The sequence below is a fragment of the Populus trichocarpa genome, chromosome 2 (genome assembly GCF_000002775.5).
Source record: "Populus trichocarpa isolate Nisqually-1 chromosome 2, P.trichocarpa_v4.1, whole genome shotgun sequence".
Taxonomy (NCBI): Eukaryota; Viridiplantae; Streptophyta; class Magnoliopsida; order Malpighiales; family Salicaceae; genus Populus; species Populus trichocarpa.
The window spans coordinates 9,191,438-9,217,826 of record NC_037286.2 but is presented as its reverse complement, the minus strand read 5'-3'; the positions used below and the strand labels follow the sequence as shown (position 1 = coordinate 9,217,826).

Sequence of the window (26,389 nt, the reverse complement as noted above, 5' to 3'; positions counted from 1 at the left end):
TAAAATGTATTAAAATGATATTTTTTTTATTTTTTAAAAATTATTTTTAAAATTAACGCATCAAAACGATCCAAAATATATATACAAAAAATTAACTTTTAGTAAAAAAATTAATTTTTTTAAAATACAGGTTGAATCATATTTTTAAATGGGATCTTAGAAGGTGGAAAAGAGTGATAAATCAAGCGAGAAAATTAAGATGAAGAGTTAATGGTTTTCATAAAATGATAAATAATTTGTTAGGCTAGAAAGAATTTAAAAAGAAAATAAATTTTGCTTTTTTCGTCCGACAGCTGCCAGCTAGCCTTGCACTTCCTTAATCACTCTTCAACTATTGGCTTATTAGAAAAAAGAAAAAAGTTATTCCTTTATATGTTGGCTAATGCTTTAGCCTTTCTACCTTCTAGAATTTGTCTTCAAATATTTGTTGATGACTAGGCATCTTGAAGCTAGGAAACTCACCTGGTTTTTTTTTTTTTTTCTCAACTTAATTTTGATGTACTCCATCATGGGACCCGCTCGACTACACGTGACTCCATGTGACCTTATAAATGGAATGCAGAGAGTTTTCTGTGCGAACACGACACAATACATCCCAGGAGAGTAGGAGTAGTGCAACCACTGTTTTATTAAAATTTAATTTTTTTAATTTTAAAATTATTTTGATAAGTTTATACTAAAAATAATTTTTATAAAATAAATAAATAATAATTTTAATATATTTATAAATAAAAAATACTTCAAAAAATAACCCCTCAACATTTACAAACAACACCAAACTCATTTATGTTCAATAATGGAATCACACATAGATAAATGCACTTATGTTTTCAAGGCAAATATTAACTAATATCTAAATGATGTGGGGGAATTATTGTTCCTCCACACACAAAACACTGTGGATTACAACAGTAATCCATAGTGCATTCCTCTTTCTTTTTTCTTTTTTTTTTCTTGCATTTTGTCATTTTTTCCCAACTTTCTCCTTCTTTATTTTTCAAAATTACTTTTTTTTTTCAACTTTTTTTTTTCAAAATTGTTTTTGTTGATTTTGCTTTTTAAATTTTGAGCTGATTAAAAATTTCACTTTGTAATTTTTTCTCTTTGAAATACTGTGGATTCCTGCTGTTTTTTCCCACATAGTTTTTCTATTTTATTTTTTTCTTTTTCAAAATTATATTTGTCGATTTTTTTTAATATTGAGCTGATTGAGAATTTAGTTTGGTAATATTTTTTCTTTAAAAAATTATTGATTGCTACAGTGTTTTTTCGCATGGTTTTTTTTTTATTTTCTCCTAAATTATCTTCTTTTTTTTTAATATTTAGCTGATTAAAAATTACAGTTACAATATGTGAGGAAATCACTGTAACTTTCCTCGCAGATTACTGTGGATTGCTACAGTGTTTTTTCTCACATGGTTTTTTTTCTGTTTTGTTATGTTATTTTCTAAAATTTTCTTTGTTAATTTTATTTTTTAAATATTAAGCTGATTAAGAATTGCAATTACAAGTAAATACAAGTTTTTCCTCACAAAACACTATGGATTGATACAGTTTTTCCTCACATGATTTTTTTCCAGTTTCTTTTGTGTTTTCATTTTTTGTAATATTTTTTTTCAAAATTACCTTCGTCGATTTTATTTTTTTAATATTGAGTTGGTTAGAATTTAACTTTGTAATAAAGCTTAATTATGGTTACAGTGGCTTTCCTTACAAAACACTGTGGATTGCTACAGTGGCTCTCTACATGGTTTTTTTTCTTATAATTTTTTTCAAAATTATCTTTGTCAATTTTATTTTTTTAATATTGAGCTGTATGAGAATTACAATTACAAATAAGGCTAAATCATGTGGGGAAGCATTGTAACTTTCATTACAAAATACTGTGAATTGCTACAGTGTTTCCAACATGATTCCCACCCATTTTTTTTGTTATTTTTTTTTCTAAAATTATCTCTGTCGATTTTTTTTTAATATTTAGCTGATTAAGAATTTAGTTTTGTAATTTTTTTCTGTAAAACACTGTCAATTGTTGCAGTGTTTTTCCATATGATTTTTTTGTGATTTTTTTAAAAATTATCTTTGTTGATTTTTTTTTAAATATTGACTTGGTTAAGAATTATAATTACAATAAAGCTAAATCATATGGGGAAAGCGTTGTAGTTTTTCTCACAAAACACTATAGATTGCTACAGTATTTCTTTAAATGATTTTTTATTTTATTTTATTGGGGAAAGCACTGTAGTTTTCCTCACAAAACATTGTCAATTGCTACAACGTTTTTTCTCGTGGGTTTTTTTCTTTCCAAAATTATCTTTGTTGGTTTTTTTTAATATTAAGTTGGTAGAGAATTTAGCTTTGTATTTTTTTTTCTTTTTATTAACAGAAAAGTTAAATGATGTAGCGAAAGCACCGTATCTTTCCTCACAAAACATTGTGGATTGCTACAAATAATTTTGTTCAGTCTTTAAGTTTTTGATCACCAAAACAACCTTTTTTTCCCGTCATAAAATATTTGCTTCATCATACCTTTAGTTTCTATTACTTATCTAGTGCTGGTTCACAATTATAAAACTATCAAATGCGTTTGTTTTGTAAATCCACGGCAGCGCGCAGGCATGTCATCTCGTTATCTATGAAAATGACATTAAGGATGGATTACCTTTATAAAATAAAAACTATTCATGATCTCAGCATTAGTTCTTAACGTTGATCCACCAATAGCTAAGTTATCATCTTTCAATGATGATCTAGATTGACAGAAAGCCAAAAAACTAAAAGTTGGAAAAAAAAGGTGCAAAAATTAATACACTATATATTATTTGTAATCCACCGTTTAGCTTATTACTTAATAAAGAATCCGGCATAACTAACAATTTTATTTTATAAGTCACATTTAAAATATAAAAATTAAATATAATTAAAAAATATAAGACTTTATCATTAAATAACATTACGGTAACCTATTTGTCATGGACAATCGTTTCAAACGATAAAATGGTTTGGAAAAATAAATAAATAAATAAATAAAAATTAGTCGCCACCACTAATATTTAGTCGTGATTTTGATTTTAGAAACCGCTAGTTGATCCCATTGAAAAACCTTTCTAGCTCTGCCGTAACGTTATGCAATGACAAGGAGCAACATGATGATGACAGAAAAAGAGTTTCTCAACTTTTTTAAAGTATTTTGTATTTAAAAATATATTAAAATAATATATATTTTTTTATTTTTTAAAATTAATTTTTAACAGTAATACATTAAAACAATAAAAAATATAAATAAAATTAATTTTAAAAAAATTAAAGATTCTTAAAAACAATTTTTAACCGTAAAACAAAGACACGGGAATAGGTGGTTGGTCCAGATCTGTTATGGAAGACGACTTTGCGGGAAGAGGTGGTGGGTCAAGATCGATTATTGATTATTAATGAATGGTAGAAACTTTCTTTCGGAACCTATCTTTTTCATTAAGGAAATATCTCCTTAATTCCGTGTCTAGGCAGGCTAAAATGTGTTCATTAAGGAAATATCTCCTTAATTCCGTGTCTAGGCAGGCTAAAATGTGTTATATATCTGCTTGTTTGCAACCCCAACCAGCATAACAATCTCCGGTCTTGACAGAGCTAGTCTGTTCTTGTATAAACAGTAAACCACCATGTTCTTGCACTTTCTGCTCCTCTATTTAGTTCTGTATGTACTTACCAATCACTTCCGCAACAAGATCCAAAACCTCCCACCAAGCCCATTCCCTGCTCTCCCCATAATAGGCCATCTCCATCTCCTCAAGAAACCCCTCCACCGATCCCTATCAAAGATATCCAACAGACACGGCCCTGTAGTACTCCTACAGCTTGGCTCCCGTCGTGTTCTTGTAGTTTCCTCCCCTTCAGCTGCAGAAGAATGTTTTACCAAGAATGATATTGTCTTTGCCAATCGTCCACACCTACTTGCAGGAAAACACTTGGGCCGCAACTACACGACCCTTCCATGGGCACCACACGGTGACCTTTGGCGCAATCTTCGTAAAATCTCCTCCCTTGAAATCTTATCCTCTAACCGTCTCCAGTTGCTTTCTAGCATACGCACGGAAGAGGTCAAGTTGTTGATTCGCCGTCTCTTCAAAAACAATGATCAGATCATAGATTTGAAATCGTCATTTTTCGAGCTCATGCTAAATGTGATGATGAGGATGATAGCTGGAAAGAGATATTACGGTGAAAACGAGGCTGAAGTGGAGGAGGGGAGGAGATTTCGAGAGATCGTGACAGAGACTTTCCAGGTCAGTGGCGCATCAGCTGTGGGAGACTTCTTACATGTGTTGGCTGTGATAGGAGGAACGGAGAAGAGGTTCATGAAGCTGCAGGAAAAGAGAGATGGGTTTATGCAAGAGTTGGTGGATGAGCCCAGGAGAAGAATGGGGAATAACAAGAGCTGTTTTTCTAATGAGAGAAATTACAAGACCATGATTGAGGTTTTGCTAACACTGCAAGAATCAGAACCTGAGTACTATAAGGATGAAACTATCAAGGACCTTATGGTGGTAAGATCCCTGTCTTCTAACAGTGAGAACTGGGTGGCGTTAAATTTCACTTTCAGAGACAATCTACCAAAAAATAAAACAAGAAGAATTAGAAGGTGGGCTTAATTGTCTTATAGAATGAAAAATGACGGGAAAAGTTTCTCATTAATTTTAGTACTTTCAAGTTATTTCCTCATTAGATCTGCAAGTGAGAGTCCTAGAATTAATGATTTTTTCTTCTATTTATTTTAATTTTAATTTTAATTTTAATTTTTATATATTGATCAAAGAGCAAGGCGCACACAATTTAGCAGCCACTGTTCATGAGGAGTCCGAATTCATGCACTAATTCTTTAATTCACGTATATGCTGCAGGTTCTACTGTCTGCCGGGACAGATACTACAGCTGGGACAGTGGAGTGGGCATTGTCACTTCTGCTGAACAATCCTCTGATTTTAAAGAAAGCACAAAATGAAATTGACAAGGTTGTTGGACAAGATCGTCTAATTGATGAATCTGATGTGGCTAAGCTCCCTTATCTACACTGCGTCATAAAGGAAACTATGCGAATGTACCCAGTAGGCCCATTGCTAGTGCCTCACGAGTCATCAGAGGAGTGTGTGGTAGGAGGGTTCCAGATACCACGCGGCACCATGTTGTTGGTGAACATATGGGCAATACAGAATGATCCTAAAATCTGGGACGACGCAGCAAAATTTAAGCCAGAAAGGTTCGACGGTTCCGAGGGAGTTAGAGATGGGTTCAAACTGATGCCTTTCGGATCAGGAAGGAGGAGTTGTCCTGGGGAAGGTTTGGCCATGCGCATGGCTGGATTGACTCTGGGGTCATTACTTCAGTGTTTCGAATGGGACAGGGTTAGCCAGGAAATGGTGGACCTGACAGAGGGGACTGGACTCAGTATGCCCAAGGCTCAGCCTTTACTGGCCAGGTGCACTTCACGTCCATCGATGGCTAACCTTCTTTCTCAAATTTGAAGGAGGCTGTTGCCTGTTGAAGCACCCAACCCACTATGATATGCTGCTGAACAGAAGATAATATCAAGATATAATTTGCCAAGTTTATTGGTTGTAAAAGGTCACGGTCTCTGGCTAGTTTGATTATCAAATATCATTTACTTTTCCAGCTTCGAACGCAAGTGACGCCTAATATTTAATACATCAGCATTAATTATCCTGGAAGACGAGGACCATTGTTTAACGCGATCTCAGCACGTGCGATGATTTCTAACTTTTTTTCTCACTCATGAGTTTACTTTCTATAACTGTTAATATTTTTTTTACGTTTTAAAAAGTTTTGATACACTCTAATGCTAATACGGTAAAAACAAGTATAATTTTAGAATATTGAAGCCTAATAATAATAATAATAAAAACCAATCAATTAAAAAAAATAACTCAAAAAAGCTATATTTAAGAAAACAAAAACATCATGGAGTAGCATGACATGTTTATATTTAAGAAATTAATTTAATTCAAAATCAAAATTTATTTTTTAAAAAAGATAATTTTTTTAAAAAATAAAAAATAAAAATACTCGAGATAACCTATGTTATTTTCAGAATTAGTGAAAAATCCTATAGAAAAAAAATATTAAAGGATAAAATTGAAAAACAAATACATGAGCTAAAAAAGAAAAAAAATAAACTTGAATAAATCTCCTAAATTTATAACTTGTTAAATCATAGACTTGAGTTCAATCAAGAAACTCAATTCAATATTGAACGGTAAAATCATTAAAAAATATAAATTTAAAAAACTTTATCGAAGTTGTTTGAGAATAATATAAATCATATCCTAGGACCTCATCTAACAACTTAAGCTATTGAGTTGAGATGATTCTTTGACATGGTATCAGAGCCTTGATGACCAAGCGGTCACAAGTTCGAATCTCGCCATCTCCATTTATTTGATAAAAATTAAGCACAAGATAATGTGGGTCTGTGCAAGTTTCAAGCCTAAAAAGCTTTCACTTGAGGGGGTGTGTTAGAGAATAATATAAATCATATTCTGAGACCTCACCTAATAGTTTAAGCTATTTGGTTGATATGGTTCTTTGACAGAAGTAAACAAAATAGAAAAAAAAATGTAGAATTTTTTTTTAAAAAAATTAAAGGTAAATACTCTTAGCATCCTATGATTTGATTGTTTTTTTTTAAACACGATGAATTTGTTTATTCATTAGCACCTTTAATGTACAATATGCTAACAACATTTTATTTTTAAGTTTTTTATATTTATTCAAACACAAAATTTTCCTCTAAAATTATATAATAATCATAAAAAAAACAAAAACAAAAATATAAAGAAGCCACCAGAGACAATGTAAAAAAATCTTGATATTAAAGACAAAGAAATCATTTTATTGTGTTGTGAAAAGTGAAATATAAAAAAAAATATAGATTCAATTTAAATAACTATTTTATTTTAAAAATAACTATGTAAGAATAGAAGAAGATGTGACATTTGTGCTATACATGTTAAATAACTGGTCTTTTTTTAGCAACGAAAATGTTAATGTTTTTTCTAATATCAATTTCGAGTTTTGTGATTATTAATATAATAGTTATTGAAAGTTTATATGGTTGTTAGCTTTAATATTCATAAAATTAGTTGAGATATGTGTAAGTCAGCCTGAACATCCATGTTAAAAAAATAAATTCATGTGTAGCGTGATAATAAAAGAAAATGGTTTGAATTAATGATAATAATAAAAATAAAAAAGAGATATTGTAAGGGTAGACTCCCTTCACACGTATAATTAATTGTAAGGGTAGGTTACGTATTTCTAGAATAGAGTTGCATCAAGAAAGAGATATTGACTGGGGATTTTGAAGATGACACTTGGAAGGTGGAAAAAGAGTGATAAGTCAAGTGAGAAAATTAAGATGAAGAGTTAATGGTGTTCGTAAAATGATAAATAATTTGTCAAGCTATAAAGAATTTAAAAAGAAAATAAATTTTGCTATTATAAAACTATATGAATTCGTTATTTTAAAATTTATAAATCAAGAACAACTCAAATACAACCTCAAACTTTAATATATATTGACTATTGCAGATAAAATATCGCGTAAATTAGCTTGTAATTTATGCTACAAATACATATACCAGCAAGGAAAAAATCTTCGCTCTAAGATTGATTTTTTTTTTCAATTAGTTTACAAAACGATCCCTGGTTTCTTCTAGGACAGAAGAACGATAGTTATACATGGGAAAAAAGGACACACGTTTGTTTAGTATTACAAAAAGCTACCTTGAGAAATTAAAGAGAGGGTTTTGAAGTTTTACGGTAAGCACTGAAAAATATAATATAGTTTATCATTAATAACAACCTTTATATTTTATATTTAAAATTGACATTAAATTCATAGTGGTAGCGACTTCTTTTTAAATTTTCTAATTAGAAGGTTAGGAAAAAAAAAAAAAACCCTTCCACGTGGCACCCGAAACATTCAAGGCAGGAAAAGAAAAACTAATTTCCTAGGAAATCCACTGTTGCATCTCTAGTCACTCTCAGCCTTAATTGCACAGTGGATTCACGTGAAGAAATTGGTTTTTTTAATTTTTATTTTTTTACCTTGTTTATTTTTTTTCAATTTGATTATTTTGTGCTGATCTATTTCACAAAATAATTTTTTTTCAATTCTTTTAATCTAACCCTCTATTCTCTGTTAAATCTTCAATTTAATGCTACTTCTCGTTCGATCCAGTGCATCTAGGTCTTAAAAAGCCCATACACATTGGCCTACCAACACATATATGCATGCATAGAATAATTCTTTTTTTTAAAGGACGAGTGACCTTTTTTTTTTAAAAGAAAAGTAAGCAAATGACGCGTCACATGTTTTTGTAGATGAAGTAACATTTGTTGCCTATAACCTGACTATCACAATAGTGGTAAAAAAGTTTAGGCTTTATTTTTAAACTAAACATCAAATTTCAACTAATTTATATCTAAAAACACACAATAAACTTCTTTAAAATCTAAAAAACAAAAATTATCACTTGACTCTTCTTAACAAATTTTGACAAATTAATTATTTATTTAGGCATAAAATGTCGTAATTGAAAAAAATAAATTCGAGGATGGGATTTTTCTTGCTACTGTAGACCTAATTTTTTAGTACACGTTGTAAATGCAATAAAGTTTACGAAGAGGAAGTAATTTATTTGTAAATTAGTGGGCGGAGTTTCCCTTTTATCCGTGCGAAAGTGATAAATATACAGGTGGCATAATTCTGTCAATCCGGATCCACATGTCATAACCTTTCTAGCTGGCCTAATGCTTAATGACAAATGGCCACAGAGAAGGATGAGCTCGTCCGACAGCTGCCAGCTAGCCTTGCACTTCCTTAATCACTCTTGAACTATTGGCTTATTAAAAAAAAGAAAAAAGTTATTCTTTTCTATGCTGGCTAATGCTTTAGCCTTGCTACCTTCTAGAATTTGTCTTCAAATATTTGTTGATGTGACTAAGCATCTAATTGAAGCTAGGAAACTCACCCGGTTTTGTTTTTTTTGTTTTTTGTTTTTTCTCAACTTAATTTTGATGGACCCCATCATGGGACCCGCTCGACTACACGTGACTCCATGTGACCTTATAAATGGAATGCAGAGAGTTTTCTGTGCGGACACGACACAATACATCCCAGGAGAGTAGGAGTAGTGCAACCACTGTTTTATTAAAATTTATTTTTTTTTATTTTAAAATTATTTTGATTAGTTTATACTAAAAATAATTTTTAAAAATAAATAAAAAATAATTTTAATATATTTATAAATAAAAAATAATTCAAAAAATAACCCGTCAATATTTACAAACAATCCCAAATCTATTTATGTTCAATAATAGAATCGCACATAAATAAATGTATTTATGTTCTTAATACAGGTGTTATCTCTTAAATCAGATCCATTACCTTTATAAAATAAAAATTATTCATGATCTCAGCATTAGTTCTTAACGTTGATCCACCAATAGCTAAGTTATCATCTTCCAATGATGATCTAGATTGACAGAAAGCCAAAAAACTATATATTTTTTGTCCTTGACTCCATGCAAGTTGCCAAGACTCTGGATGCATAAACTGTTGGGATATTGTCATTTAGTGGCAATACCCCACCACTAATTGTGGCTTAGTGGAAGCATCACTAATGCCACAATTAGTGGCATGATTTCGGGACCTATTGTCCCCTTGCTATTGCTGGAGAAGGTTGCCAAGAATTGCCTATAAAAGAGGCATGTTTTGTGAGAGTGTGTGTGAGAGAAGTGAGAGTGTGTGAGAACGTGAAGAGAAGAAGAGAAAGAGGAGTTGCTGCCATGGGCAGCAGCCCTGCTGCCATATGCAGCAGGGTGTGTGAGCTGGGAGTTGAGTGATCCTCCTCCATGTATTTATTGTATCCTTTCTCTATCTCTAAATAATATGGACTCTCTCTCCCGTGGATGTAGGCGGTTTTGCCGAACCACGTAAAATATTGTGTCAGTGTGTTTTAACCCTCCGATGAGCAAGTATCAGAACATCCCCGGTCCGAGCATGGGGGAGCCGGAAATTCCCCAACAATTGGTATCAGAGCACATGGTTTAAAGGGGTGTTTGATTTTTGCTCAAAAATGAAAGTTCTCAAAATGGTGTTTTGACCATACCACTGTGTAGAGGAGGCCGAGACGAAGCCACTGGTGAAAACGGCGTCAAAATCGGACGTCGGACATGGCCGCACTCTCCATCACTCTCCGGCAAGGCGTCTGCCCACGCGCGCAGACGCGCCCCACGCGTCTTCTTCGCCCGGATGGGCTGACCCGACCCGAATACCAGTTGACCCGACCCACATGGCTGACCCGGATATGAATGACGTCAGCATGACATAATTGTGATGTCAGCATGCACAGTAGGCATGCCAGGGATGACATCAGCCTGATGTAAGTGTGATGTAAGCATGCACAGTAAGCATGCCATGTCAGCAGCCATATCATCGACCAGTCAGCAGACACGTCATCACAGTGGGACCCACCTGCCACATCATCAGCCGCGAGCCGAGCCGAGTTGAGCCGAGTTGAGCCGAGCCGTTTTGAAGCCGAGCCGAGCCGCGAGCCGAGGGACAGGATCCAGTGTAGTTGATCCTACGTGCAACCGGGTCTGAGATTGAATCTGAGCCATTGATCAGGCCAGAATTGTTTTGATCAAATCTTAGCCGTCTGAAGTGCGATTTGGACGATTTCAGACTTGTTTCCAGCTAATTTGATCATTCCGGATGCAATGGTACGGTCCGATCATTGAGATTTGAGACTGAAAGTGGTGGTGGTGAATTAACAAAAGAGATTGCTCGATCAGGAGGCATCTGAAGGTCATCATGGTGGTCAATGGAGATGAAGAAGAAGAAGGTGCACATGTTTACCCAATTGCATGTGCTGAACTGCTAAGTGGGGAGAAATTTAACTGCCTTGAAGGAAGGCAAAATTGGGACACTCTAGACACCCAGTTATGTGGACAATTTGAGGTGGAGAGTGAAACTGATGAAGACCAATCTTGACGAGTCTAAGAACTGGTAGTCTCGCTAGATGTTGAAAAATCATGTATTAAACCAGTATATTCCAGATCACTTGTAAAGGAAAGCCGCAACAAAGCTAGCAAATGGTTGTATATACGGAAAGACAGTACGATGGATAGATATGGCCTAAGAAGTTCTGTCTAGGAGATTGGGTTTTAAGCGGGACCAGTGTGACCCCTCCAATCTTTCCTGGGAACTTGCTTAGTGGAAGGATTATCCATACGGTACTATTTTCGTATATATAGCAATTTGTAATGAAACGGTTGAAGACTAGCAGGACGACGGCACAAGGGAACAGTTGGGTTCCGTATGATCAAGGATCTGATGAAGTGGTGATTTCTCCAAAGAAGTTAGATTCGGTGACTGTGATTTCTCAAGGGAAGAATTGATGAAGACCCTGATAATGGAAGAGGAATACAGCAAGGGGATAAAGATTGGCACCCTATTTTGACTTGGACAGGTGTTGTGACAGGATGAGCTGCTGTCAAACATAAGCAAGGAATAGGGAGAAATTCTGGAGAACAGAAAATGCACGAGGGCACACGGAGATTGTGCATGAGTACCCGTAAGATTCAACGAGGTACTGTAATGAGACAACAGGTGCAAGGAGAAGAAGTGTTCCCAGATGAAGCTCAGAGCAGAGACTGTTAAAGTTTGTACAACAGGAAGTCTCTTGTGCTCTTAATGAAGACAACATGCGAAGACCTTTCCAATGCATGCAAGGATGGAAAGAGAGCTGTTGCAGAGGCACCTAATTGAGGGGGTGCAAATGCCTGTGATACAAGGCAACCGCCTATGATGAAAGGCGAAGACACCAAAGAGAGTTGGTGTAGGTGGAGCTGTCAAGCAGAAAGGCACAGAAGCTCCAAACATAGAAATTGAGGTGGAGGATTGCGAGAAGTATACCGCAACTTTCTCTTTCTATGTAGTTAGTGGCAGTAATCTCTCCCATAGTGCACATGGTGGTAGAGAATTTTGGAGCCACTTTAAAGCATCTCAGCTGAAGGAGGATGCGACCGCCCCATGACAACGGGCGAAGACACCGTAGAGAAGGTGTGAGGGCTATGAGAGGAGCCCCAGTTCAGACCGCCCTATGATAACGGGCGAAGACACCTTAGAGAAGGTGTGAGGGCCATTAGAGGAGCCCCAATTCAGACCGCCGCATGACGACGAGCGGAGACACCTGAGGAGAAGGTGTGTGGGCCATGATATGAGCCTAGTTCAGAACGCCCCAGAGCCAATGTGATGGCTAGATATGAGTGGACAGGTGTATAGCCAATGAAGTGGCTATGATGAGTATGGAGACAAATGCAGGATTGACTTTCATGGATATTGCCCCCATGCTAAAGATCAATGAGCTAGAAGACATTTGCCTTGGACAATAAGTGTGTGACTTGTGGAGCATTAAGACGTGGCTGCTATGAAGAAGCAGAAGGGCATGCGCAGGTTCCGAGAACGAGTTGACTCTTGTCAAGGTGGTGAGCTCGGTAATGGCATTGTAATACTCAGAGTATGAAGATAGATATGGATCAACCTTTATGGGCTGCCCCCATGGTTAAAGGTGGAGAGCTACCTGGACTCTTACGACTAAGAGCGAGAGACTCACGGAGAAGTAAGGCGTGGTTCCTAGGGTGGAACAGAGGGCAGGCGCAACTCCTGGATGAGTAGACTCTTGGAAGAGTGGTGAGCTTGTGATCACATTGAAATACTCAATGACTGTCGCACTTGAAAATATTTGTTTGAGGGGGTGTTGCAAGCCTTGGTGTAAGGCTAGAAAAATCATTCCGGACCGAGTATGGTTGATATGCTCGAAGGGGAATGTTGTGTTGAAGACGCTCTCAGAATGGAAGCTTGGAAGAGCTGCAAAATGCAAGCTTGTGCTGAAGAAGCAAAAGGACAATTGCCCACACAAATGGCAAAGGGGGTGATTGTTGGGATATTGTCATTTAGTGGCAATACCCCACCACTAATTGTGGCTTAGTGGAAGCATCACTAATGCCACAATTAGTGGCATGATTTCGGGACCTATTGTCCCCTTGCTATTGCTGGAGAAGGTTGCCAAGAATTGCCTATAAAAGAGGCATGTTTTGTGAGAGTGTGTGTGAGAGAAGTGAGAGTGTGTGAGAACGTGAAGAGAAGAAGAGAAAGAGGAGTTGCTGCCATGGGCAGCAGCCCTGCTGCCATATGCAGCAGGGTGTGTGAGCTGGGAGTTGAGTGATCCTCCTCCATGTATTTATTGTATCCTTTCTCTATCTCTAAATAATATGGACTCTCTCTCCCGTGGATGTAGGCGGTTTTGCCGAACCACGTAAAATATTGTGTCAGTGTGTTTTAACCCTCCGATGAGCAAGTATCAGAACATCCCCGGTCCGAGCATGGGGGAGCCGGAAATTCCCCAACATAAACAGCCATTAGTTCTGGGTAAAGGATTATGAACTTCATCTTCTTCAACCTTCTTTTTTATTCTTGGCGTACTCAAGCTCTGCAAGACACCCTAAACTGCAATTCTTCAAGCTTGCTTACGTGCTATCATTCTCTTGCTAATTTAGGCGTTGGAGTATCCTCAACTTTCCAAGAACATTTGTTCAGCAGAAACTTCAGCCTAATGCCTATCATTCTCTACTTTTAGTGAAGGACGATCCATATCAAATACGGAATGATTTTGGAACTTCTTAGAGGATATGTGACTTCGATCCCGGACCCACCCATTACTCGAACAATAGCTTGGCAGATTCAGGAAACATTGCAAGGAACAATTGCAAGCAAACAAATATCGCATATAGTTGTCCAATTTGCAACTGTAATTTCTGCATGTCTAGTCTATATGTGTCCGGCTTGGCTGGCTCGCGCCTTGATCTGTTTATTGTCTGCTGACTATTCGTCTTTATCGAGCCCATTCTACACAGATTTTATCAGTCTGAAATTGGCTCATTTCTTTGTGTTGTTTCTCCAAAAAAGTGAAGTGGCACATGTCAAATTGCAACCAGCATCATTTAAATTTATATTTTAAAAATATTTTTTAAAAAAATTATTATTTTTTATTATGTTAATGTTAAAAGTAATTTTTTAAAAATAAAAAATATTATTTTAATATATTTCTTAATAAAAAATATTTTAAAAATTAATTTCTACCGCAATCACAAACACTTCCTTAAACTTATTACAGCCCTCACATTGCTTCAAGGTAAACGTAACTTCAGTAACTGAAGGCTCGTGTACAATTCACCATTATTAAACACAAGCTAATAATCCTTGGAACCATTATTAGAACAACGTAGCAATGGTTGTTGCCTTCCCACCAAAAATCTTGAAACTAGCAACTGGAGGTAGTTCGGTATTTATATAAGGTTTATTAGTTATTTTTAGATATTTTAGAGGTAAAAAGCCTTTTTTTAATTTGAAAATATAGTAAAACAATTAAAATAATCTTAAAATAAAAAAATACAAAAACTGACATCCAAGAATACTTTATCATTTCACATTATTTCTTTTGATATTAAAATCAGCTAAAGGAAAATTTAGAATTTTCCTAAATATAAAATATAATAAAAAATAACAAAAAGTAGCTAGCACTAGTGAGGTGCTCACGCCTTTCAGGTAGTGAGTACAACGCCTTCTGCCAGTCAAAAAACAACTTCCACCGTGTCATTAGATGCGACGATTCATTATGTTTCTTATAAGACGACACGTATGGTTGTTTGTGATACAGTTCGTCGTTGACAATTTTTTTTTCTTTCCCCCCACTTTTCTCTTTCCTCCCTTCAAAAACCATGTTGCCCATGCAAAATTTCAGGGTTGTCCTCTATTGTTTTAAGATTTCAAAGTTGATCATTATTTATTTTTTTATTTTTTTATTAAAATTTGATTTGTTTTTAATTACATCCTTTAATCCCAAATTATGATATATTATTTTTTTCAATGTGATCTTCATTCGTTTGATTGTTTTTTTTTTTGGTTTTTTGTTAAATTGAATTTTTTTTTAATTTAATCCTTCAATCAAAATTTTGTTTTTATTTTTTATTTCAATTTCGATCCTCATTCTTTTTTACTCTTTTTTTTTTTCTCTTTTGGGTCCCTTTGTTAATTTTATTTTCTTTTCAATTTCACCCTTCCATAAAAAGTAGATTTATTTTTTATTTTTATTTTGATCCTTATTCTTTTAATTGTTATTTTTTGGATCCTTTTTGTATAATTGAATCTTTTTTTTCAATTTTATCTTTCAATATTTGATTGGTTGAGAATTGAACTTTTTAGTTTTTCTAGATGGCGTATTTCTGATTTAATGACTCAAGTCATGAGTTTGAAAAGTTAACGCGAGCTGACATTTTTTGTTTGTTTTTTATGTATCTTATTTGCAGCTTTCATCACTCAACAATGTTTTTTTTTTAATTAAAAAAAAAAGAGCTTTGAGATTTTTTTTATTTTTCTTTTCTATTGGATTATTCTGATCGAATGGCCTAAGCTACGAATTTGACGAGTTAGCTTGGATATTTTTTAAAAAAATACTTTACTTTGTACATTAAATGATTGAGTTTATAATCAAAATTTTTCTTGAAAATAAAAAAATACTTCGACAATGTATACATTTTTCATGTTTTAAAAAACAATTGTCCGACCCGCATCCAACGCGGAACAATCAATAACCTAGTTAAATTCTATTTCTCCTCCTGCTTCTGTCTTATATGCAAAGAAGGCTGAAGTGCGATGCATGAATAAAGGCCCTGAAGACCTGAACTATTGAGAGTTTCTGAATTACAGAAAATATTGGTAACTCTCTTCATGGAAATCTCATTCTACTCCTGCTTCATGCTCTTCTTGATGTTCTATTTCCTCTCAAAACACCTATGCAAAATCAGCAAGAACCTTCCACCGAGTCCAGGCCTCTCTCTACCAATTATTGGTCATCTCTATCTCATCAAGAAACCCCTCCATCAAACTCTTGCCAATCTTTCCAACAAATATGGTCCAATTCTATTCATTCAATTTGGCTCTCGTCCTGTCATCCTCGTATCATCCCCTTCAGTTGCAGAGGAGTGCTTATCTAAAAATGACATAATTTTTGCAAATCGACCTCGGCTGCTTGCTGGAAAACATCTTGGATATAACTATACCACGCTTACTTGGGCCTCATATGGAAACCACTGGCGCAACTTAAGGCGCATAGCTGCTCTTGAAATCTTATCAACCAATCGCCTGAAGATGTTCTATCATATACGTGCTGATGAGGTCAGGTTATTGGTTCATAAGCTTTTTAAAGGTTGCAGGGGTGGTGAGTTCATGTCAATTGATGCCAAGTCAACTTTTTTCGATCTGACACTTAATGTCATTACGCGGATGATTGCCGGAAAGCGATATTATGGAGAGGATCTAGCAGAATTGGGCGAAGCAAGGCAGTTTAAAGAAATTGTGAGAGAGACCTTTGAATTAAGTGGAGCTACGAATATTGGAGATTTTGTGCCAGCATTGAAATGGATTGGATTGAATAATATTGAGAAAAGGTTGGCTATATTGCATAGAAAGAGGGATGAATTCGTTCAAGACTTGATTCTAGAGCATAGAAAAGTTAAGAGCGAGTTTGCTTCACATCAAGGGAGCAGTAAAACCATGATTAATGTCCTGCTAACCTTGCAAGAAACTGAACCTGAGTATTATACCGATGAATTAATCAGAGGCCTAATGACAGTAAGCTCTCCAAATCCCTAAGAAAATCACAATCTTGAATTATCTCTTCTGGTTTGAATATTTTATTTAACTCCATCAATAATATAGATTCAGTGGACCTCTTGTGCTAGTGCCGTAATTGACCATTTGAATAAAACTGGTGGCTATGCCTTTTTCTTATCGGATATTACAATTGAAACTTGCACAAGAGTTTTGATTCACAGATATTTCAAATCGTGACTACCAATTCATATTTCCCAATTAAACAAGCAAATTAATTAGAGATAACTAGTCTTTGAGATTTTTCCCGGAAAACGAGTGTTCATTGCTTCATACATTTAAAGACGAATTGGTTGCCGTTGATATGCAAGTAAAATTCTCTCGTGATGTGGCGTGCCTGGCAGGCTAGCCCTTTAAGCTTGTCAATTGATGTAGCACTCAAAAGTTAACGAGGCCCATTCATCTTCGTTTTGCTTAATATTCTAACACAGGTAATCTTATCTGCGGGGACGGACACCTCAGCTGGGACCATGGAGTGGGCATTGTCACTCTTGCTGAACAATCCACAGGCCTTGATGAAGGCCCAGATCGAAATTGATACCATTATTGGTCCAAGCAAGCTCATTGAAGAATCAGACCTTCTCAAGCTTCCCTATCTCCAAGGCATCATCAACGAGACTCTCCGAATGTACCCTCCCGCCCCATGAGTCATCAGAGGAGTGCACTGTTGGAGGTTTTCGAGTCCCACGAGGCACCATGCTCTTAGTGAATATGCGGTCTGTACACAATGATCCCAACTTATGGGAGGAGCCCACAAAGTTTAAGCCAGAAAGGTTTCATGGCCCAGAGGGAAAAAGAGATGGGTTCATATATTTACCGTTCGGGGCTGGGAGGAGAGGCTGTCCAGGGGAGGGCTTAGCTACAAGGATAATTGGGCTGGCTTTAGGATCTCTTATTCAGTGTTTCGAGTGGGAGAGAGTCTGTGGGGAACTTGTGGACATGAGTGAAGGAACTGGGCTCACAATGCCTAAGGCCCAAAATTTGTGGGCAAAATGTAGACCACGCCCCGCAATGGTGAATCAACTCTCTCAAACCTGACGACACTTCGTTGTTTTGGTCTATAGTTTCTCACGCTTGCAGTTTTCGGCATAGCCTTGGGGTCGCTGCTTCAATGCTTTGAACGGGAGACGAGAGGACAGGCAAAGCAAATGGTGGACATGAAAGAGGGAGCTGGTTTACTGTGCCCAGGGCTCCACGATGAACCTTCCTTTTCAAATTGGAATTTTCTTTTTTGGTTTTCTTGCGAGGGAAAAATAAAAATATATAGCTCACGTACGCTGATATCTGAAAACTTAAGAAGACTTTCTTTTTAATTAGCATCCCCTGTGATGAAATATGTTATATATTAGTATAAAGAATCCGGCATAACTAACAATTTTATTTTATGTCACATTTAAAATATAAAAATTAAATATAATTAAAAAATATAAGACTTTATCGTTAAATAACATTATGGTAACCTATTTGTCATGGACAGTCGTTTCAAACGATAAAATGGTTTGGAAACAAAAAATATAAATAAAAATTAGTCGCCACCACTAATACTTAGTCGTGATTTTGATTTTAGAAACCGTTAGTTGATCCCATTGAAAAACCTTTCTAGCTCTGCCGTAACGTTATGAAATGAGAAGGAGCAACATGTTGACAGAAATAGAGTTTCTCAACTTCTTTAAAGTATTTTTTATTTAAAAATATATTAAAATAATATATTTTTTTATTTTTTAAAATTAATTTTTAACAGTAATACATTAAAACAATAAAAAATATAAATAAAATTAATTTTAAAAAAATTAAAGATTCTTAAAAACAATTTTTAACCGTAAAACAAAGATAGGGGAATAGGTGGTTGGTCCAGATCTGTTATGGAAGACGACTTTGCGGGAAGAGGTGGTGGGTCAAGATCGATTATTGATTATTAATGAATGGTAGAAACTTTCTTTCGGAACCTATCTTTTTCATTAAGGAAATATCTCCTTAATTCCGTGTCTAGGCAGGCTAAAATGTGTCATATATCTGCTTGTTTGCAACCCCAACCAGCATAACAATCTCCGGTCTTGACAGAGCTAGTCTGTTCTTGTATAAACAGTAAACCACCATGTTCTTGCACTTTCTGCTCCTCTATTTAGTTCTGTATGTACTTACCAATCACTTCCGCAACAAGATCCAAAACCTCCCACCAAGCCCATTCCCTGCTCTCCCCATAATAGGCCATCTCCATCTCCTCAAGAAACCCCTCCACCGATCCCTATCAAAGATATCCAACAGACACGGCCCTGTAGTACTCCTACAGCTTGGCTCCCGTCGTGTTCTTGTAGTTTCCTCCCCTTCAGCTGCAGAAGAATGTTTTACCAAGAATGATATTGTCTTTGCCAATCGTCCACACCTACTTGCAGGAAAACACTTGGGCCGCAACTACACGACCCTTTCATGGGCACCACATGGTGACCTTTGGCGCAATCTTCGTAAAATCTCCTCCCTTGAAATCTTATCCTCTAACCGTCTCCAGTTGTTTTCTAGCATACGCACGGAAGAGGTCAAGTTTTTGATTCGCCGTCTTTTCAAAAACAACGATGAGATCATAGATTTGAAATCGTCATTTTTCGAGCTCATGCTAAATGTGATGATGAGGATGACAGCTGGAAAGAGATATTACGGTGAAAACGAGGCTGAAGTGGAGGAGGGGAGGAGATTTCGAGAGATCGTGACAGAGACTTTCCAGGTCAGTGGCGCATCAGCTGTGGGAGACTTCTTACATGTGTTCGCTGTGATAGGAGGAACGGAGAAGAGGTTGATGAAGTTGCAGGAAAAGAGAGATGGGTTTCTGCAAGAGTTGGTTGATGAGCATAGGAGAAGAATGGGGAATAACAAGAGCTGTTTTTCTAATGAGAGAAATTACAAGACCATGATTGAGGTTTTGCTAACACTGCAAGAATCAGAACCTGAGTACTATAAGGATGAAACTATCAAGGACCTTATGGTGGTAAGATCTCTGTCTTCTAACAGTGAGAACTGGGTGGCGTTAAATTTCACTTTCCAGAGACAATCTACCAAAAAAAAAAAAGGAGGAGGAGGTGGGCTTGTCGTATAGAATGAAAAATGACGGGAAAAGTTTCTCGTTAATTTTAGTACTTTCTAGTTATTTCCTCATTTATCTGCAAGTGAGAGTCCTAGAATTAATGATCTTTTCTTCTATTTATTTTAATTTTAATTTTTATATATTGATCAAAGTGCAAGGCGCAAATAATTTAGCAGCCACTGTTCATGAGAAGACCGAATTCATGCACTAATTTTTTAATTCACGTATATGCTGCAGGTTCTACTGTCTGCCGGGACAGAGACTACAGCTGGGACAATGGAGTGGGCATTGTCACTTCTGCTGAACAATCCTCTAATTTTAAGGAAAGCACAAAATGAAATTGACAAGGTTGTTGGACACGATCGTCTGATTGATGAATCTGATGTGGTTAAGCTTCCTTATCTACACTGCGTCATAAAGGAAACTATGCGAATGTACCCAATAGGCCCATTGCTAGTGCCTCACAGGTCATCAGAGGAGTGTGGGGTAGGCGGGTTCCAGATACCAAGCGGCACCATGTTGTTGGTTAACATGTGGGCAATACAGAATGATCCTAAAATCTGGGACGACGCAGCAAAATTTAAGCCAGAAAGGTTCGAAGGTTCCGTGGGAGTTAGAGATGGGTTCAAATTGATGCCTTTCGGGTCAGGAAGGAGGAGATGTCCTGGGGAAGGTTTGGCCATACGCATGGTTGGATTGACTCTGGGGTCATTACTTCAGTGTTTCGAATGGGACAGGGTTAGCCAGGAAATGGTGGACATGACAGGGGGGACTGGACTCACTATGCCCAAGGCTCAGCCTTTACTGGCCAGATGCACTTCCCGTCCATCGATGGCAAACCTTCTTTCTCAAATTTGAAGGAGGCTGTATGCTGCTTGCTGAACAGAAGATATTAATTTGCCAAGTTTATTAGTTGTAAAAGGTCACAGTCTCTGGCCTAATATCATTTACTTTTCCTTCCAATGCAAAGTAACCGAGCTAGCCTCATATGTATTTAATATCATTACTGGGACCATTGTTTAGCTGCGATATCAGTACCTGCGATGATTTCTAACTTTATTTCACTCATGAGTTTACTTTCTTTAATTGTCAAGATTTTTTTTTAGGTCTTAAAAAGTTTTGAAATACTCTAACGCTAATACCATAAAAACAAGTGTAATTTTATATTTAATTGTTGAATTAGAATATAATTTGATAACAAGATTTAAAGACTAAAAAACCCATATTTGTTGCATCAATTGATATAGGGGTGGTCATTTTCGGTTCGGTTCGGTTTTCATAAAAAAGAGTAACAAAACCGATTTAAAAAAAAAAGAAACCGAACCGAAACCGGTTCAAACCGACCGGTTTCGGTTCGGTTCGATTTTTAGGACAAAAACCGGTCAAATCGGTTTGGCTTGGTTTTTCTCGATTTGGCTCGTTTTTTTCCGGTTTGGGTTCGGTTCGGTTTTTTCAGTTTCAAGCTTATAAAACCGAACCGAACCGGTCGGTTTTTTTAAAATTTAATCGGTTTTTTTCACAGTTCGGTTTTTTCGGTTATTCTTTTTTTAATTTGTCAGTTTTTTTTTTTATTCCTAAATTAATATCATTGTTGGTTGGCCTGTTTGACGAACGAAGATGGTAGCAACATCCCATTTCACAATGCAAGAGTGGAGATCAGTTAGGGTATTGAGAGGGCTTAAGAAATAGTGCAAATAATCTCCTCACAATCTCTAGATCAAGTGGAACTTTTATTATTCGAAATTGCAAAACACTTAAACCATATAACAGTATAAGGAGAGGATGTGCTCGAAGACTTTCATTGAAACAAACTGTTGGGATATTTCCAGAACTCAAACACACACAATTTACGTGGTTCGGCAACTTGCCTACTCCACGGAGCTACTGGTTTGTATTAATGAAGCTTACAAACAATACAAACAAAGGAGGAGGAGAATCTTCTCAACTCAACTCTACACTCAAGCTCTCTCTACACTTCTCTGTTCTCTCTTCTCTCTGTGTTTTCACTCTCTGCAACTCGTCGGTTCTTCTTCTCTGTGTTCTCTCGATACACTAACAAACACTTCACAAGGGGGCACATTAATATACAATTAATGGGAGTGAGGGGGAGTCCTCCACCATGTGCTAAGTGGGAGATTAGGTAATCCCACTTGCACATGGTGGGGCTTGCTTGTCTCCAATAATTAACAATCTCCCACTTGGAGACAAACAATGAAATTATCTTTTATCCTTGAAGGCCAACTGAAGTTTTGCACAACTTCAGTTTATCAAGTGTAACTCCTTTGGTTAACATGTCAGCTGGATTCTTGCTTCCACAGACCTTTTCTAGCATTAGTTGCTCGTCGTCCAGCAGTTGTCGGATGAAGTGATATTTGATCTGAATATGCTTCGTCCTGGAGTGAAATGCTGGATTCTTGGCAAGGAAGATTGCACTCTGACTATCGCTATACAAAGTACCCTTTCCATTCATCTTGCCCAATTCTTTCAGGAAACTCTGCAGCCATACGATCTCTTTTGCAGATTCTGAGACTGCAACATATTCAGCTTCTGTTGTTGAAAGAGCGACGATCTTTTGCAAGGTAGAACTCCAGGAAACAGCAGTCCCTCCTAGAGTATATACATATCCTGTAGTGCTCTTTCGGCTATCAACATCTCCTGCTAGATCAGCATCTACAAAACCTTCAAGTTTCAAACCACCAGCTGTGAAACTGAGACAAGTTTCCGAGGAACCTTTTAAGTACCTCATGATCCATTTGACCGCCTCCCAATGCTGCTTTCCAGGATTGCTCATATATCGGCTTACAACTCCCACTGCATGGGCAATGTCTGGTCTGGTACAGACCATAGCATACATCAAAGAGCCGATAGCTGAGGCGTATGGAATCTTATCCATGTATTCACTTTCTAGCTCAGTTTTTGGTGACTGATCTTTGCTGAGCTTGAAATGATTCCCCAGTGGTGTACTTACTGGTTTAGTATTATCCATACTAAACCTGCTGAGAACCTTCTTGACATACTCTGTTTGTGAAAGCTTTAGTACGCCTTTGTCTTTATCTCTGAAGATTCTCATGCCAAGTATTTGTTTAGCAGCTCCCAGATCCTTCATTTCAAACTGTTTTGACAACTGCTGTTTCAGCTTATCAATCTCCTCAATGCTGGATCCTGCAATCAACATATCATCTACATATAATAGTAGAATGATGTAGGAGTTGTCAAAATGTTTGACATAGCAACAATGATCAGCTTGGCATCTTGTATATCCGGAACTGCACATGAAGTTGTCAAACTTCTTGTACCACTGTCTTGGAGCTTGCTTCAAACCGTATAGGCTTTTCTGTAGCTTGCAGACTTGATTCTCCTTTCCTTGCATTGCAAACCCCTCTGGCTGTTGCATGTAAATATCTTCCTCCAAGTCACCATGAAGGAATGCTGTTTTTACATCTAACTGTTCAAGATGTAAATTTTCTGCAGCTACTATCCCCAGAACAACTCTGATTGTTGTGAGCTTCACAACTGGAGAAAATATCTCAGAGTAGTCAATGCCTTTCTTTTGTTGAAACCCTTTGACAACAAGTCTTGCCTTGAACCGTTTACTTCCGTCATGCTCAGTCTTCACTCTGTAAACCCACTTGTTTTGTAAAGCCTTCTTTCCTTCAGGTAGTGTGGTTAGCTCCCAAGTCTTGTTCTTCAGCAACGAACTCATCTCATCCTTCATGGCTAACTCCCACTTGCTTGAGTTTCCATCTTGTAAGGATTCTTCATAAGTTAGCGGTTCACCACCATCTGTCAACAAAATGTAATTCAGTAAAAGTGTGAACCGTTGCGGGGGCTTTATCGTCCTCGAAGACCTGCGAACAGCTGGTTCAATTTGCTCCGCATCTTCTTGTGTAGTAGCGGGTACAGATATGCTTGAGTCTTCTTGTAAAGACTCTTGATTGTTGTTCTGCTCAGTAACATCGGGAAGGCCTTCTAATCTTATGAATTCAGATTCTTGTGGCCTTGTATCTGAATCAGCCTTATCTGTTTCTGCACTTGATCTGTCTTTGTACATAACTTTCTCATTGAAGATCACGTTCCTGCTTCTGATAATCTTTCTATTCTGATCATCCCAGAACCGAAAGCCAAATTCTTCATCTCCATAGCCGATGAAGAAACATTTCTTGGATTTGGCATCCAACTTGTTGCGAGCATCAGAATCTATATGAACATAGGAAACACACCCAAAGACCTTTAAATGAGAGAGTTGTACCTCTTTTCCTCTCCATACTTCCTCGGGCAGTCTGAACTCCAAAGGAACTGATGGTCCACGGTTGATCAAGTAAACTGCGGTATGAACTGCGTCGGCCCAGAATGTTTGAGGTAACCCTGAATGCAACCTCATGCTTCTAGCTCGTTCATTGATGGTCCTGTTCATCCGTTCAGCAACGCCATTCTGTTGCGGTGTGCCTGGAACGGTCTTTTCCATTCTGATACCATTGACAGCACAATACTCTTTGAAACCTCCATCAATGTATTCTCCTCCGTTATCGGATCTCAAGCATTTCAACTTCAGACCTGATTCAGTCTCAACCATAGCCTTCCATTTCTTGAATGTTTCAAACACATCAGATTTATTTTTCAGAAAGTAAACCCATACCTTCCTGCTGAAATCATCAATGAAAGTCACGTAATACCGAGAACCTCCAAGAGATGCTACTGGAGCCGGTCCCCATAAATCTGTGTGTACCAGCTCTAGCTTTCTTGGTCTTAAAGTCCTGCCAACCTTCAAGAAACTGAGCTTTTTCTGTTTTCCAAGAACACAGCTTTCACAAATGTCTAGATCGACATTTTTTAATTCTGCCAGTTTTCCCTTCGACTGAAGTATCTTCATCCCCTTTTGACTCATATGGCCGAGTCTACAGTGCCATAGATGTGCTTGATTTTCTGCTTCAGTAGAGGCAATAATGTCTGCAAATCTTGTGGTCATATACAGGGTGCCGGTTTTCTTTCCACGAGCCAAAACCATTGCTCCCTTTGATACCTTCCACATACCTCCAGAAAAAAGGATTGAATGACCACTATCATCAAGTTGTCCGACCGAGATCAGCTTCTTCTTTAGATCAGGAACATGCCTTACATTTTGCAAGGTCCATATAGATCCATTCATTGTCTTGATTTGTACATCTCCTAAACCCACAATATCCAATGGTTGTCCATCGGCCAGATAGACTACACCGTGATCTCCAGCAATATAGTTTTGCATCATTTCATGGTGTGGTGTACAGTGAAATGAAGCACCAGAATCAAGAACCCAATCATCAACAGGACTATGCACAGCAAGAATCAAAGCATCTTGCACCTCATTTGTGGTAGCGTTTGCAGAGTCAGCTTCAGGTTTTTTCGGTTTTGTGCAATTCCTCATGAAATGACCAGGTTTGCCACAATTCCAACATTCAACCTGCTTTCTGGGTCCAAACTTGCTTTTACTTCTATATCTTGATTTTGATCTGCCTCTGGATAAGCCTCTATCATGTCTCCTCCCTCGAGTGTTGATGTTGAGAGCTGATCCTGAGCTTGAACTTTCACCCGAGTCTTTCCTTCGCACTTCTTCAGCCAAAATCAAGTCTCGAATGTCATCATACTTCAGTTTGGATTTTCCAGCTGAATTGCTCACGGCTGTCCTCATGCCTTCCCAACTACTTGGAAGTGAAGCTAGCAAGATGAGTGCACGAATCTCATCATCAAACTCAATCTCAACAGATGATAATTGATTTGTGATGGTATTGAAGTTGTTGAGGTGTTGCGTAACGGAAGTGTTTTCGACCATCTTCAAGTTAAACAACTTTTTCATCAGGTGCACTTTATTATTTGCTGATGGCTTCTCATACATCCCAGACAAGGCTTCCATCAATCTTGCAGTGGATCTTTCTTTCGTAACATTGTGAGCAACTCTTCTTGATAAGGATAACCGGACAATGCCCAGAACTTGTCTATCAAGAAGTAGCCAATCTTCTTCTTGCATATTTTCTGGTTTACTCCCCAACAAGGGAAGATGAAGTTTCTTCCCATATAGATAATCCTCAATTTGCATTTTCCAGTATCCAAAATCTGTCCCGTCAAATTTTTCAATTCCAGCTGCTTTTATTTCATCTGCCATTTTTACTACTTCTCCGATTCGAATTTCCCAAATCTGACCTTACAGATGTGTCCGGAACAGCCGAAAACCTTGGAAATGACACTGAGATCACCCCAATCGGACTTCGGATGGCTCAGATTTTAGCAATCAAAGTTTAGAATTAACGGACGGTGCAGATGCAGCCGCGTGTCAACCAGAGTACCGCCTGCGCCGCACCGGATCAAAACCTAAGTAGCGGTTCTGATGAAGCCACGTGTCAGCCGATTAGGTCCTGCGTCACACCGTATCAAAACTCAGTAACGGTTATGATGAGGCCACGTGTCAGAAGATTATGGCCTGAGTCACACTGGATCAATACTCAATAGTGGTCCTGATTTAACCACGTGTC

At 37.2% G+C, this 26,389-nt stretch overlaps 1 protein-coding gene and 1 pseudogene across 4 annotated transcripts; both read left to right on the top strand.

The window, feature by feature from the left end:
• The first annotated feature begins 3,514 nt into the window (after window positions 1-3,514).
• LOC18096291 (cytochrome P450 81Q32) lies at window positions 3,515-20,972 on the top strand. 4 transcript variants are annotated; one of them, XM_052450216.1, is made up of 3 exons: window positions 3,515-4,097; window positions 19,344-19,790; window positions 20,124-20,972. In XM_052450216.1, exons 1-3 carry the CDS (start codon window positions 3,660-3,662, stop codon window positions 20,742-20,744), a joined length of 1,506 nt encoding a protein of 501 aa, XP_052306176.1. In that variant the 5' UTR covers window positions 3,515-3,659; the 3' UTR covers window positions 20,745-20,972. The 4 variants fall into 4 exon arrangements, with proteins under 4 accessions (XP_052306176.1, XP_052306175.1, XP_052306174.1 ...); XM_052450215.1 differs by having other exon boundaries at window positions 3,516-4,351; window positions 19,598-19,790; XM_052450214.1 differs by lacking the exon at window positions 19,344-19,790 and having other exon boundaries at window positions 3,516-4,544.
• Window positions 15,822-18,063, top strand: LOC7472679 (cytochrome P450 81Q32-like; annotated as a pseudogene).
• Window positions 20,973-26,389: the final 5,417 nt, after the last annotated feature.

Coding starts and splice junctions, on each gene's coding strand:
- LOC18096291 (XM_052450216.1), top strand. CDS start 3,660: ATGTTCTTGCACTTTCTGCTCCTCTATTTAGTTCTGTATGTACTTACC. Junction 4,098..19,343: donor CTAGCATACGCACGGAAGAG/GTCAAGTTGTTG, acceptor CGCACGGAAGAG/GTCAAGTTTTTGATTCGCCG. Junction 19,791..20,123: donor CTATCAAGGACCTTATGGTG/GTAAGATCTCTG, acceptor TATATGCTGCAG/GTTCTACTGTCTGCCGGGAC.